Source organism: Melanerpes formicivorus, unplaced genomic scaffold (assembly GCF_026170545.1).
Source record: "Melanerpes formicivorus ecotype bairdi unplaced genomic scaffold, bMelFor1.0.p_v2 SCAF_15, whole genome shotgun sequence".
Lineage (NCBI taxonomy): Eukaryota > Metazoa > Chordata > Aves > Piciformes > Picidae > Melanerpes > Melanerpes formicivorus.
The window spans coordinates 10,186,147-10,201,226 of record NW_027142367.1 but is presented as its reverse complement, the minus strand read 5'-3'; the positions used below and the strand labels follow the sequence as shown (position 1 = coordinate 10,201,226).

The window sequence follows — 15,080 nt, the reverse complement described above, 5'->3', positions numbered from 1 at the left end:
AGTTTTTTAATCAGCTTCTCAACACCTCAGATGCTTGCTACATCCAAACTCAACAGGAACAGAGGAAATTAAAATGCCTTTATATTCTTGTACAAATCACAAAACGCAGGGGTTTTGACACTATTTAGGGTACTAAGTTCAAAGCATGCACCAAAATTTTGATAAACAGAGTAAGGTAGGAGGGAGCTTGGAAGAAATACGGCTGGCTGTACGTTCACAAACAAAACTTGTTTTCAAAACTCCTGATTACAGAACAGGAAAACATACCTGACCTGAAAGGAAAATGGAATGTGAAGTGAAATTAAACTTATTTCATGAGCAGCACCCTCCAGAGTTTAAAAAGGCAGAATCAACTTCAAAATGAGACTGAATTTAGCCTTTTCGTTTGGGTCTCATTTCCCACCCCTTGGAATATCAGAAAAAAATAGTTGTAGAAGTGTGGGTATTGAATCCTTGCTGGGAATACTCATCCTCTTTCTTCTTTAAGGACAGCCTAGTGAAGAGACTTAATAAAGACTTCAGGATCTTTGTGATGAAAGGCACTGTAAAATGTTTCTTCCATGGTGTGGTATAGCTAAACCCACAATTATTCTGCATAGCACACACACTATTTTCATTTAAGGTCCCAGCAAGAAGAAACAAAGTCCAGAACTCAGAATCATATGGCCCTACTTTTTCTTTCCCTTTGCTACTGACACGTTCAGCTGTTCACAGCAGAGATGGAGTCTGACAGCTGCATTCCACTCCCTTTGCAAACTGGACTCTGTGTTCAACACTATTCAAGTGGCCTCTTCACTTGGCCTGTTGCTTTATTGTGTATTCTCATACATGCACTGACTGGAGACTATGAGGTGCTCTGGCACTTCTGCAGTGCTGATAAAATCCAGGGCCTGAAATTCATGAAGTTCAGCAAGGGCAAGTGTGGAGTCCTGCACCCAAGGACAAACAAGTCCCTGTACCATTACAGGTGAGGGGTTGACCTGCCAGAAAGCAGCTCTGCAGAGGGCCTGGGAGTGCTGATGGACGAGTTTCACCACGAACCAGCAATACACTGTGACCAAGAAGGCCCATGGTATCCTGGGGTATATGAACAAGAGTGTGGCCAGCAGGTCAGGAGAGGTGGTTTTCCCCTTCTACTCTGCCCCAGACAGGCCACACCTGGAGTACTGCATCCAGTTATGGGCTCCCCCAAACGAGAAAAAACAGGCACAACTGGAGAGAGTCCATCAGAGCCTACAAAGATGCCGAAGGGATTGGAGCATCTCCGTCAAGGAGAGGCTGAGACACCAGGGGCTGTTTAGCCTGGAGAAAAACAGACTGAAAGGGGCTCTTATCAGTGCTGATCAACATCTGAAGGAAGGGGGTCAAGAGAATGGTGCCAGGCTCTTTTCAGTGGTGCCCAATGAATAGGACAAGTGGCAAAAGGCACAAACTGGAACCCAGGAGGTTTCACTTAAACATGAGGATAAATTTCTTTCCTGTGAGGATGCAAAGGCATTGGACCAGGCTGCCAGAGAGAGGTTGTGAAGTCTCTGTAGAGACCTTCAAAACCCCCAGGGCACAATCCTGGGCAACCTGCTCTGCGTGACCCTGCTTTAGCAGGGTGGTTGGACTAGATTATGTCTGGAAGTCCTTTCCAAACCCTACCATTTTGTGATTTCTATCAGCTGAAATTTACAAATTAAGGATCAGGCCCAGCCAGCATGGATTTCAGAAGGGCAAGTCCTGCCTGACCAACCTGATCTTCTATGACCAAGTGACCCACCTGGTGGATGTGGGGTAGGCTGTGGATGGAGTCTACCTGGACTTCAGCAAGGCCTTTGATACTGTTCCCCACAGCAACCTCCTGGCCAAGGTGTCAGCCCATGGCTTGGACAGCAGCACTCTGAGCTGGGTTAGGAACTGGCTGGAGGGCTAAGCCCAGAGAGTGGTGGTGAACGGTGCCACACCCAGCTGGCAGCCAGTCACTAGTGGTGTTCCCCCAGGGATCAGTGCCGGGACCCACCCTGTTCAATACCTTTACTGATGATCCAGATGAGGGCATTGAGTCCATCATCAGTAAATTTGCAGATGACACCAAGCTGGGGGCAGGAGTTGATCTGTTAAGAGGGTAGGAGAGCTCTGCAGAGGGACTTTGGCAGGCTGGATAGATGGGCAGAGTCCAAGGGCATGAGATTTAACACATCTAAGTGCTGGGTTCTACACATTGGCCACAACAACTCCATGAGAGTGGCCAGGCAGAAAGGGACCTGGGGGTACTAGTTGACAGTAGGCTGAACATTAGCCAGCAGTGTGACCAGGTGGCCAAAAAGGCCAATGGCATCCTGGCCTGGATCAGGAACAGTGTGGCCAGTAGGAGCAGGGAAATCATTGTGCCCCTGTACTCAGCACTGGTTACGCCACACCTTGAGTCCTGCGTCCAGTTCTGGGCCCCTCAGTTTAGGAAAGATGTTGACTTGCTGGAATATGTCCAGAGAAGGGCAACAGGGGTGAGGGGTCTGGAGCACAAGCCCCACGAGGAGAGGCTGAGGGAGGTGGGGTTGCTTAGCCTGGAGAAGAGGAGGCTCAGGGCAGATGTTATGGCTGTCTACAGCTACCTGAAGAGAGATTGTAGCCAGGTGAGGGTTAGTCTCTTCTCCCAGGCAACCACCAACAGAATAAGAGGACGCAGTCTCAAGCTGTGCACCAAGGGGAAGTTTAGGCTGGATGTTAGGAAGAAATTCTTCACAGAAAGAGTGATTGGTCATTGGAATGGGCTGCCCAGGGAGGTGGTGGAATCACCATCACTGGAAGTGTTCAAGAAGAGACTGGATGAGGCACGTGGTGCCATGGTTTAGTTGATTAGATGGTATTGGGTGATAGGTTGGACTCTATGATCTCAAAGGTCTTTTCCAATCTGGTTAATTCTATTCTATTGGAAGAAACATCTATTTCTACCCTTTCTCCCTTCTCCCCATTCCAACTAAATACTCAATTCCATCTTATGCAAGGAGAAAAGAAATCTTTAGAGAAGAATTAAAATGAATAATGCTTGGCAGAAAGAACTCACAGGCAGGTACTAGCGTGGCAAAAAGTGAAATGTTCTTCTAGTCAGGATGATTATCTGAGAATCTGATGTAGATTGTAATTCAGCTGAGATTACAGCAAATTACTAAATGTGGCATTACAAGATTGTTGTAGGGCAATTTACTTAAAAAAGTGTTTTCCAAATGGTTAGTAATCCACATACCACATTTACAGATGATTGTGAGAATAAATAGTGATAAAGTAAAAAATTAAGGAGCAACTTAAAGGGTGGCTCTGAAAAATCACCAAATGATACTTACAAAATGAGCAGGCTGTTACTTTTAAGTCAACAATTGTGTCATACAACAGGCTTATGGGAATGAAAATTTTGTGGTTTCAGTCACATTTTTAAGGACAGAGAATGAGGAAAGGGTTTGAATTGGGACAGAACACCCAAACATGTGTGTGTGTATGTATATATGTAATTATATACTTATATATCATATATGTGTAGATATGTTAAAAGAAGAAGCAGCCTTACTTAAGATTGCTGTGGGAAAAGACAAGAATGAAGTTTTCACCTTTATTATTATTTGATGAACATGAGGTATTTTGGACAGACATAGGTACTTTAGGAGAATAGACAGGGGAAAGACTGCATGGAAGGAAAAGCTACAGAGCTCTATAAATCTAATGAGTGCCCAACTTCCACAACATCAACCACTTCACAGTGAGATCAAAGTGAGGTGACGCAAGGTCAAAGAGCATTTCTAAAAGGAGCCTTAAACAGCAATGCATTTGCATGTCACTGATGTGGATCCCACAGGCTACAATTAGTACTGAACAAATCACAGGTCACAGCATTCCTATCCTGATCCACAACAATCCTTTCCATTCCAGGCTTAGTTGAGTAGCTCTCCCTATGATTTTGCTTGTAAACCAGGAGTGAAGGAAGCTTAAGATTTTACTACAAGAAGTAGCTTCCTGTGAACAGCTGTTAAAGGATACAGCAACGCACATGGCACCTAAACTGCTCTGATACTATCAAGGGCAAGGCCTCCCTCCTGGGATGCTTTCAGAGCTGGTGGAAAAGATCTGAAGGATAAAGGGAGGCCTCAGAACCTTTATGTACCACTTAAAAAAAAAAAAAAAACAAACAACCAAAAAACAACAGAACTCAGCTTGATTTGAGGGAGCAGGAGAGCCAGCTACCTGAGAGGTGAGTCAGTGCTGGGCTTCAGGTTTGGATAAGCAGGAACCTCAGGTTCAGAGATTAAAACCTGGAGAGAAGCGTAATGCCTGCAGCTAAATGGGACAGATGGGAAGTGCTCTTGAGTACAGGAGTTGTGTAGATCTGTCATGGAAGAAAAACAGCAGAGACACCGGGAAGAAGCTAAAACAGCTGGAGACTTTTTACAAAGGCAGAGTGACAGGATGAGAGGTATTGGCTTCAAAGCAGAAGCAGCTCAATATAGATCAGACACTAAGAAGAAGTTCTTCCCCTTGAGGATGGTGAGGTACTGGAATAGGTTGCCCAGAGAAGCTGTGGAAGTGTTCCATGCCTGGAAGCATCCCAAGGCAGGTTGGACGGAGCCTTGATTAACCCAGCCTAGTGGAAGATGTTGCTGCCCATGGCAGGTGGGACCCTTCCAACTCAAACCATTCTATGAGCCCATGTTAAGATTTGGTGGATGAAGATAAGACAACTGTGAGACTGAACAGTGATTGGACAGACAGTGGATAAAGAATCCAGGCCTTTCACTCTTAAAGTGACTAATGAAAAGAACACAAGACAGCACCATTTAAAAAAAAAATCAATATATAACATCACCACCATGGATATCTGAATTAAGATGCATTTCTCTGGGGATAAAAACAACTTGGGGTGGGGTAAGGTGGGGGGGAGTAGGGGAAGAGAGGGACCAAAAGCAAGCACCTTTCCTTCACCACTGAATTAAGATGCATTTCTCTGGGGATAAAAACAACTTGGGGTGGGGTAAGGTGGGGGGGAGTAGGGGAAGAGAGGGACCAAAAGCAAGCACCTTTCCTTCACCACTCATTTTCCAATCATCTCACAACAAGTATTTATCCATTACCTTTGGGAAATCATCCTTTTTCATGCTGAATTTGGTTTTTAAGTGTCAAAGGCCTGTGAAACCTCAAAGTAATGGTTTTGGATTCTGCTCCTGTGTGAATAACACAGGTCGATGAGGGACAGGTAGCAAATCATAAATAGAGATCAATTTTTACTTTAAAATATATATTTAAGCTTGTTGGCAAAGCTAGTATGAGGCAAAAACATTACTCCATTACAGAAGTTACCTTAACTACTCTGGATTTAACACAGGCATGAAGAGAGTCATTTTACATCCTTGCAGATACAGAGGAATATGTTTACAAACAATTTCTTTGCCCAAACAAGCAATAAAACCAAGTCATAACCTAAGAGTAAGAAGAAACATTCTGACCTTGCACATAAAAATTAGAAACGGCAACATCCATTCCTCATCTGACAACAACCACATGCAAAAAAAAAAAGCCCATCAGTAAATATTTGAGCATATTGAGCACTCTCAGTACTATGTAAATAGCAGATGAAGCAGACACAATATTCTATGCAACTGGCAGCCCAAAATAAATACATCAAAAGAATTTTAGATCAACAGCAGCACATCGTGTGCCACGCTGAAATCTGCCAAGCTATTTTTGAACACTTTCAAAGAACTTCAGCATCGGAGATGAGGCTGAAGACATTGTGATGTGATTTTATTACAGAACTGACTTTACCAATCTGGCAGTGTGGTCTTCTTACATTAGCATTAAAATCCTATGTCTTCCTTAATTGAATCCACCCCGCTGCTGCTCAGCAGAAACACTTCACTTTTCAATGACACAGCATTACAGGCATTTGTCAGTGTCCATACTGGACCTTCTTCCCAGCGCGGGGCTGGATCCCAGTGGCACTGACAGCTGCGCAGCTACACAACAGGGATCTGTTTGTCCTGAGCATTCCCAATGAAAACCATTAAAAAAGATGGAATTTGACTACTAAGGCTCATAAAGGGCATTTCCTTCCCCTTTAAGTGTGGCTCAACAGAGGGAAGGTGGATACAGACTGCTGGTATAAAACAAGTCCATAAAAGCCCAACAGCTTTGAAGAAAAGGATTACTCTCACAGACGTTGCCCCAAAGCTAGGAAGAATTTAAGAACCTGGCTCCAAATCAACATCTTTATACTTTCTCTTGTCTTGAGCAATACAAAGTGCCAGAATTTGGGGATTTTAATTTTACAGTGTTTGAAAAGGTTATTTCAGCTGCTGAGGATACAGACAGGACTTACAGCATACAGAAATCACAGTTTTCAGAGCTAAATTCATCACCACTTCTGTGAACGCAAGTATGTATTGTTACAGAAGTAATGCAGGTATAAGACCTCCTTGCTCTCTACAACTACTTGAAAGAAAGTAGTAGCTGAGTAGGGATTGGTCTCTTCTCCCAAGAAGCAAGTGATAGGACAAGAGGAAACAGCCTCAAGCTGTACCATGGGATGAGACATTTCTTCACCAAAAGGGTTGTTGAGCCTGGCTGCCCAGAGCTACGGTGGGGTCTTCATCCTTGGAGGTGTTCAGAAGACCTGTGGTGCTGAGGGATGTGGATCAGTGATGACCTGGCTGGGCTGGGTTAAGGGTCGGACTTGGATCATCTTGGAGGTCTTTTTCAACCTTAATAATTCCATGACTATGCTAAACCAGCAATTAAGAGACAGCCCAAGTTTTGGGACATCTGCAGGTCTTCCATGGTTGGAGAAGAGCTTTGAGCAGCCTGCACACTGCCATACAAAAGGTTAAGGTGTTAAATGTTCTGTTTGGCCTGTACTTCTACAGGTTTAGTATAAAATCAAGGTTGAGAGCATTAATATCAAGATGAGGAGGTAAACATACATATTCAGCATTCCATTTAAAACACAGCTTTCCTAATATAAGGTGGGCACAGCAAATTTTAGCCTTTTCAAACTGCGTCTCAAGGAATTTTCAGTTTAGCTAACTCCTGAAACTGGATCAGTCTCAGATTTTTCAACAGCATTTCAAAACACATTCTCGCTCCACTTCTAATTCTTGCAAACCTCTGCAGTGGTGGCAAGGAAAGAGCCTGATGATTTCAGCTCTCAAAGTCTAGCCTCGGGTTGTTTTGGAGCGTGAGTTATTTTCAATCTCTGTGAAACGTAAACAGCAGAGGTTACTTCTTCGTACTCTACAGTGCAGCCAAGGGATCTGGGGGAATCTCAGCAGCTCTCAAGTTTAGTCAGAGGACCTTGAAAGAATGCCATTACTGTCAACTCTACATGTGTTTTGGCACAAGTTAATTTCCCTATACTGCTTTCTGTTGGCACACTTTGTGTATCAAACATTATGTAATCTTCTGTCTAGCAGCACACCATTGTTTATTTCCTGTTCCTTTTCCAAAATAAGGAAGCTTCTTTGCTTCAATCGCTGCCTCATTTATCTAGGAAATTGGTTTTGCTTACAAGCCACCAGACTGGAAGTCTGGAGTGGGGTCTAGGGCATCTCCTCTCACTTCAGGAAACTGACCCTAGTGACAGAGCTCAGCCTCAAAGGAACCCTCAATGTAGGTCAATGCAAAAAAGATGTGAGTTCAAAACAATACCTAGGCTTGGAGAATTCATAAAGAATACACTCCAATTCTATCTCAACTGGACCATACATTTAATTAAATCTGCCTATCTACAGAAGACATCAGCATTTCTTCATCACACCAGGTCACTTGAGGATTAATGCCTTTGATATGTCTCTTACTGTCTAACTTCTATGAGGCTATCAACTTCAAACCAAAAACAGTATCAACACTATGAGTGATCTGCACTATCAGACTTGGAGTTTAAGACAACCTTGGAAAGATTGAAACAACTGATAAAACACACATTAACTTTCAACCAAGAGGAACTGCGTGTTATTTCGTCACCTGGAAAACAGTTTTGGATAGTAGTAACTCAGCTTCGAAAGGGCAATACCATCACTTTCCATCAGGTGCTCTAAGTTTCCTCACATTCCAAGCTACAATTAAGCTAAGTATATTTTCCCATGACACAGACTTAACAACCTCTTTGCTGCCATACTCAAAGAGTTCAACTCCAAGGACAAGACGCCAACAATGACGCAGACTAATCAGCTTGTTTTCCTACCTTTACACACCTGTGTATTAAAAGACAGCAGGCACTAAATTACCTCACGACCTGTGGAGATGCCTAAATCATAAGACTGCATACTACAAAGCTAGGAGATGGCTCTCCAGTTAGTTGAGTGAGGAGCAAAACACACAGCACGCTCAAGAGGTACTACTCTTTGAGAAACATTAAATTCCTCATCTCTAACATCACGAGGGGGTTCTCGAGGAAGGCATAACAGCAATCTGGAGTTAATCAGACTATGGTGTGGAAGAGTATTTTAAGTCCCGTTGACTACACTGAATACACACTGGGCAGCTTTTCAACTTCCAGAATATTGCTATTTCCCTACTCACAACAGCTAAGACTTGAGCACGGTACCATGTTTTATCAACCATCCCTAACTGTTTTTAAACTGTGGGGTTTTGTTTAGTAAGGCTGAAACAGGGCACCCCAACACCTTACCCAGACTTGCAAAGGGAACTGGAACCTCCATGATCTTTCCATCAAGAACAGGAAAGTTTGGCACAAACGACTCTCTCAACATAAACCCCACGAATTCCCACACGGATAAGGAACCCACCCAGGGCAAAGCAACCCTGCTCTGATGCTGGATGGGAAGAGGACTGGCACGGGGACCACTACACACCCCAAAAAGGGGACGAAGCCCGGGAGGCCCCTGAGGGGCAAGCCCGGGGCCGGCATGTGGGGAAGGGACCCACACTCGGGGGAAGGTGGGAAAGGGGCCAGGAAAGGACGCAGCCACATTGAGCTTCATTTCTCTACGGCCAGGCCCCTGCAGCAGGGTGGGCACAGCGGGCACCGGGACAAGGCCAGCCCCCCTCCCCCGGGACGGGGCGCGACGGGCTCTCTTACCCACGGTGGACTTGCAGGCCTCGCAGAAGGTGTCGTCGGTGAAACGTTCCATGAGACTGGTCTTGCCCACCCCCCGCGACCCGATGATGATCACCTGCAGCTTAAAGTCGGCCGGGCGCGGCGGCTGCTTCCTGCGGCGGGACTGTCCCCCGGAGAGAGCCGGCGAACCGCCAGCCGAACCCGTCCCGAGGTCCAACCCGCCGCCCCCCAACCTGCGCTGCGGCAGCCCTGAGCCCGGCTCCATCAGCGACGCATGCGGCGCCGCGCTGGCGCCCCGCGCTCCCTCCCCGCCACCAGCACCGACGACTGAGAAGCAAAGGGAAGAAAGGAGCAGCGAGGACGTGACACGGCCGTCGACTCCCGGCCCTGCACCCGGCCCAGCCCGACAGAACGGCAGCAGCAACAGGAACGGGAACTGCGCCGCCGCCGCCACCGCCGGGAGCGGCGCGCCCAGCCCTGCGCCGGCCCGGGCCGCGCAGCGCCCTCTACAGCGCCGGAGCCGTGGCCCGCGCCGCAGTGCCGGGGGCGGGGAGCGGCCTCTTGCCCGCCCGTCTGTCCGTCCCGTCTGTCCTTCCGTCCTGGGCTCCACGCCTGTCCGGCTCTTGCTTGTGTGCCCCGAGAAACTGCGGGACGAGCGGCCCCGCGCCCTTAGGGCTGGGAGACGGGCCGAAGCGTTGCATCAGCGCCTCATATAATGCTTTGGGTGGGAAGTGTGATGAATGGAGTGATAATTCGTGTCAATTAGATTATTCTGATTAGAGCAGAAACTCTAAAGCAGAAGCATGGATGAGCTGAATAAGAATATGGAACTAAAAAGTGAGACAGGGATGTTTTCTTTTGTTATAAAATGTTCTTTGCCTTTGCTATTATTGTTTATATTTTGTTTGCTTTATTATATTTATGTAGAAGCCTGAATAGTAGAGTGAAATACTAGGGAAGATAACAGCTAACAGCTTGTGTGAAAAGTACCCTATGTAACAAGAATAAGTTGCTGAAGGATGAGAAAGAAGGAGAGTTTGCTGCAGAAGAAGATGTTGTGTGAGAAACGAGCTCACTGCTAAATTTTAAGTACAACCAGTTTATCATAAAGGCAAAACAGCACTGGCCGCATAGCAGGGTTACTAGAGGTGCACCATAACAACACGAGTTGAACTTATGTAGACGTCAAACATACATATTCATATCTTTCCCCAGTCCGTTCCCACTGTCCTCCATCAGGGCTGGGACAAAACCTGCACTTTTGACCTGGCCAGTCTTCAGACATGTCGGTGCCTCACCTTTCTCTCCCAATATACAAGGATCTAACCCCACACAACTCCTGTGCTTAGGACTGCAGAGCTGGACCCAGCACTGCAGGTGGAGTCTCAGCAAAGACAGACAGAATCCCCTTCCTCCACCTGCTGCCCACACTGCTGGGGATGCAGCCGAGGACACAGCTGGGTTTTGAGCACACATTGCCAGCTCATGTCCAGCTTTTCACCCACCAGCACTCCCAAGTCCCTATCCACAGGGCTTTTCTCTATCACATCCTTCCAGCCTGCATTGATACCAGGCATTGTCCTGACCCATGTACAGGATCTTGCACTTAGCCTTGTTGAACCTCATGAAACACACAGAGGCTCACTTCACAAGCTTGTCCAGGTCCTTCTGAATGATCCTGTCTTGCAAGTGTGTCAACTATGCCACTCAGCTTGGTGTCATTGGCACACTTGCCAACAGTGTGCTCAGTCCCATTGTCTGTGTCAGTGATGAAGGTACTGAACAACACTGGTCACAGCACAGATCTCCATCTGGATATCAAGTCACTGGCCACCACCATTACATGCAACCATCCAACCAATCCCCTATCCACCAAATGATCCACCTACCAAATCCATATCTGTCCAATATAGAGAGAGGATTGTTGAGGTGATCCATGGTGGACTCTGGCCTCGTGTTCTGGGAGCCTGTACAATCAGGTATTTCTTGCAAGCCCAATGTGAGCTGTCCCTCCTGGGAGGGATGGTGGGGTCTCCCCTGAATTTCACAGAATCACAGAATGTTTGAAGTTACCTCAAAAAGTCATACAGTCCAAAACCCCTACTTAAGCAGGACTATTTAGAGCCAGTCACACAGGAACTCATCCAGGTGAGGTTTGAATGTTTCCAGTGAAGGAGACCTTCAAGCGATCAAACAGACCACAGTCATGGGTGGACACCTCTCTGTGCAGCAGTACAGGTTCTATTCTATTGCTGGCTGGGGTGGATTTCACTATCAAATCCAAACCTAATATGTTTACTTCAGGATGATACACTTGCTTCTAGGCATGGACTGGACCTTTGCAAAACAATCATTTCTGTTTTTCAAATTCCAAGCAAAGTTAAAAATGGAATTAGAGGAAGTATTATGATAAATCATGTGAAGGAAAACACTCAGGATGAGTGTTGCTTACTGTAATTTTGGAGGAAATTTCTACTTCTCCAAACACTGAGGACCTAGAATTTACATGATCCAGATTTTTCAGCAAGAACAGGTGGCAAAAAACGAGGGCTTGACTTCTAGAGGTAGGAAGGATTCAGTTTTAGCTGAGATCCACCTGTAGATGCAGATTCCTCTGAACATCAGATGTGAAGACAGCCAAAACTAAGTGACATCTGAGAAAATTTGGACCCATTTTCTAGATCCTCACTATCATTCGTAAGCTAAGGAATTTCCACATGGGAATGTCAAGTTGGATTTTATGTATAGGAACGCCTTGCCACACTGGAATAGTTTTTCTCCAGAGCTAATTTTCTTGAGGAACCAAGAGACACTTTGACAGGAAGGCTGTGTTGTCAAGAACAAAAAAAATTCCACAAAACAACAACAAAAAAAAAGAGGACTAGAAATAGTCTAAGATTTTTCTCAACTGTCACTAATTTTCAGCACCACAAATATGGGCAGCTCTTCAAACAACTGGAATGGTCTAAACCTTGAAAACCCCAAAGAACCCAGCAAATTGATCCCAAGGCTTGTTGCATGTTCCTGTCACCCCACCCTCTTTTAAGTGATTTGCTGTAGTGCTTTAATTAGTTATTTGAAGGGGAAATCCATCACTGAGAGTGAAATCATCTGGCAAGTAGAGCATTATAACAACTCTTTTGTTTTGAGTTGTTCTCCCCCCCCCCCCCCCCCCCAAGTCCTTTCTCTGGGATTACAATGTTCCCCAAGACACTTGCTGTAACCCATTTGTAACTGATGGATCCTCAGGATCGCTCAGCTCTTTGTAAATCGTGCAGACCACAAGATGTGGTGTATGCTGTTCCTCAACATTAATTATCAATGATGTAATCTGGTCAGCACTGGTGGTGGATTGTGTGCTGAGTCCTTGTGGTTGTATCTATTTTAGCTCTGTTGTTACAATCAATGTCCTTCCCAGGAATGGGTTGCATGTAGGATCTTACGATTCTCACAACTGTCTCTTGCGTTCACATCTCCTGTAGCAATCTCTCTTCCTTTCCCATCCTTCAACAATTTATTGTTTCATAGTATTCCACCTGTTGGCTGTTAGTTTCTAACCTTTCACTAAGGCCTTTGTATACATATATTAAAACAAATCAAATTCATAAGAAACAGGTTATAATAAAACCTAAAATCTTACTCTATATTAAAGCAAATCAAATTAATCATAAACAACTGACTATAATAAAGCTTAAAAAAGTCTTACTCTCGTTACATATGTCAGTTCCCAGTGTCTGATCCCTTGTTTCACCATTCATGCTTCTGCTTTTGCTTTAATCAAAATCATCTAATTGACATGAATTATCACTCCATTCATCACAAACTGAACTGTCAATGCAGGCTGCAGCTCCATAGCCTTGAGTGGTTTGTAGCTTCTGTGGTTCAGAAGAATTTTTTCATAGTTTCATAGTTTCATTCAGGGTTGGAAGGGACCACAAGGATCATCTAGTTCCAACCCCCCTGCCATGGGCAGGGACACCCTACACTAGATCAGGCTGGCCAGAGCCTCATCCAGCCTGCTCTTAAACACCCCCAGGGACGGGGCCTCGGCCACCTCCCTGGACAATAGCTGCAGAGAACCCACATACATGAAATGAATTCCTTCGTGCCTCCAGTCTGTCACGCTCAGCAGTTTGTCACCAGCCATTGCAACTCTTCCTTCTTATTCTTCTCTAGCCTTTGGGTGGGGCCATCTCACCAAGCATGCACAGATTATTTGCAATAGCTAGCTTCTGGTATCCCAACTTTTCCTCCAGCATCTGTTTTCAGCTTTTACACGTGAACATGTGTAGTCAACTACTAAGTATCATAGAGTCATAGAATAACAGCTCAAGTTGGAAGGGACCCATAAAGGTTGTCAAGTCCAACTCCCTGCTCCTTGCAGGATTGCCTAAAACTAATCAATATGACTAAGAGTGTCATCCAGATGCTCCTTGAACTCTGGCAGGCTTCGTTCTGGGACCACATCCTTGGGGAGCCTGTTCCAGTGACTGTCATGGTTCGAGGTGGATGCCTTTAAAAAAACCCCAAACAAACATAGAGGTGAGTCTTCCAGGAGGACCAGAAAGGTACAAGAGGTGCGCTCCAGAAAAATTTAACTGTGATTCAATCCCATAATTCTGCTATCTCCTTATAAACTGGCAGCAAGGCCAACTCATCATCTTTTTTTCTTGTCTGCTCTTTGGGGGGAGTCCTTATCTGGTGAACCATAGGGGAGAAGGCCTCTTTGTGGCCTGCAGAAGCCTGACTAATTTTCTCCTGTGTAATTCTGGCCTGCTTAGGGCAGGGAGACAATGGTGGTGAGAAAATGAGCACTGGGATTTGTGGTTTAGTCTGGTTGGGGGATGGTTTTTGAGATTTTCATGTATCCTGTATATGCATTAGGTGTTAAGGATCATGTATTCCATATTTTCCTGTATATTTTTTAATACAATGCCTGTATTTCTCTCCAATTCAACAAGTGTCTTTATTTTACTTCCTTTGGGATTACAGTTATTTCTATCCACTCTTTAAACTAAGACAATGACCAACCACCCTCTCAGTGAAGAAGCTTTTCCTAATGTCCTGTCTGAACTTTCTGTTATGTAACTTCATTCCATTTCCTCGTGTCTTATTGCTGGTATCCAGAAAGAGGAGCAAGCAGCTCCCCCTTGTTGCCAAGAAGGCCAGTGGTATCCTGTGGTGCATAAAAAAGAGTATGGCTAGCCAACGGAGGTTCTTCTTCCCCTCTACTCTACCCTAATCTGGACACAACTGGAGTACTGGGTCCAGTTCTGGGCTCCCCAGTTCAAGAGAGACATGGAACTACTGGAGAGAGTCCAGCAGAGGCTATGAAGATACTGAGGAGACTGGAGCACCTCTGTGAGGAAGAAAGGCTGAGAGACCTGGGGCTGTTTAGCCTAGGCAAGAACCCTTGCAAGGGGATCTTTTTAATGCTCAGCCAGAGGTAAAAGGTGGGGAGCAAAAGGATGGGGCCAGACTTTTTCAGAACGAGGGGTGACGGGCACAAACTGTTGCACAGGAGGTTCCACATGAGCATGAGGAAAAAATGCTTTCCTGTTAGGGTGCTGGAGCCCTGTAGCAGGCTGGCCAGAGAGTTTGTGGAGTCTCCTCCTCTGGAGAGATTCTAAAGCCACCTGGCCATTGTGATCCTGGGCAACCTGCTGTGGGTGACCCTGCTTTAGCAGGGGGGTTGGAATAGATGATCTTCAGAGGTCCCTTCCAATCCTCATCATGCTGGGATTCAGAAGAACATGCAAAAAATCCATACAGAGTGATTTTACTGAGGCAAACTTCTTTACCTCGGTCCTGTTTCTAACCATACTTCGAACAATCTTAGATATATTTCCTATTGAAGTGAGAAACTCATCAGAAAGCAAAAAATAAATCCTGCAGATAAATGGATCTACAAACAATTTCTTAGAATAAAATCAAAGCCAAAGATACAATAATCTTTGATGTGAAACATACCTTCAAGGTGTGTAGTCTTATAAAACTCAGGCTGCTATCAGAAGCTTAACTGACCACATTTCCTCCT

General features: G+C 45.4%; 1 protein-coding gene across 1 annotated transcript in view; it reads right to left on the bottom strand.

Annotated features, from left to right (window-relative positions):
• RAB12 (RAB12, member RAS oncogene family) overlaps positions 1-9,475 on the bottom strand; it is a 32,072-nt gene extending 22,597 nt beyond the window's left edge. Inside the window, exon 1 of the mRNA XM_068147591.1 lies at positions 9,065-9,475. Within this exon, the coding sequence (XP_068003692.1) occupies positions 9,065-9,308 (244 nt within the window). The 5' untranslated portion in view covers positions 9,309-9,475. The remainder of the gene's footprint in view (positions 1-9,064) is intronic.
• Positions 9,476-15,080: the final 5,605 nt, after the last annotated feature.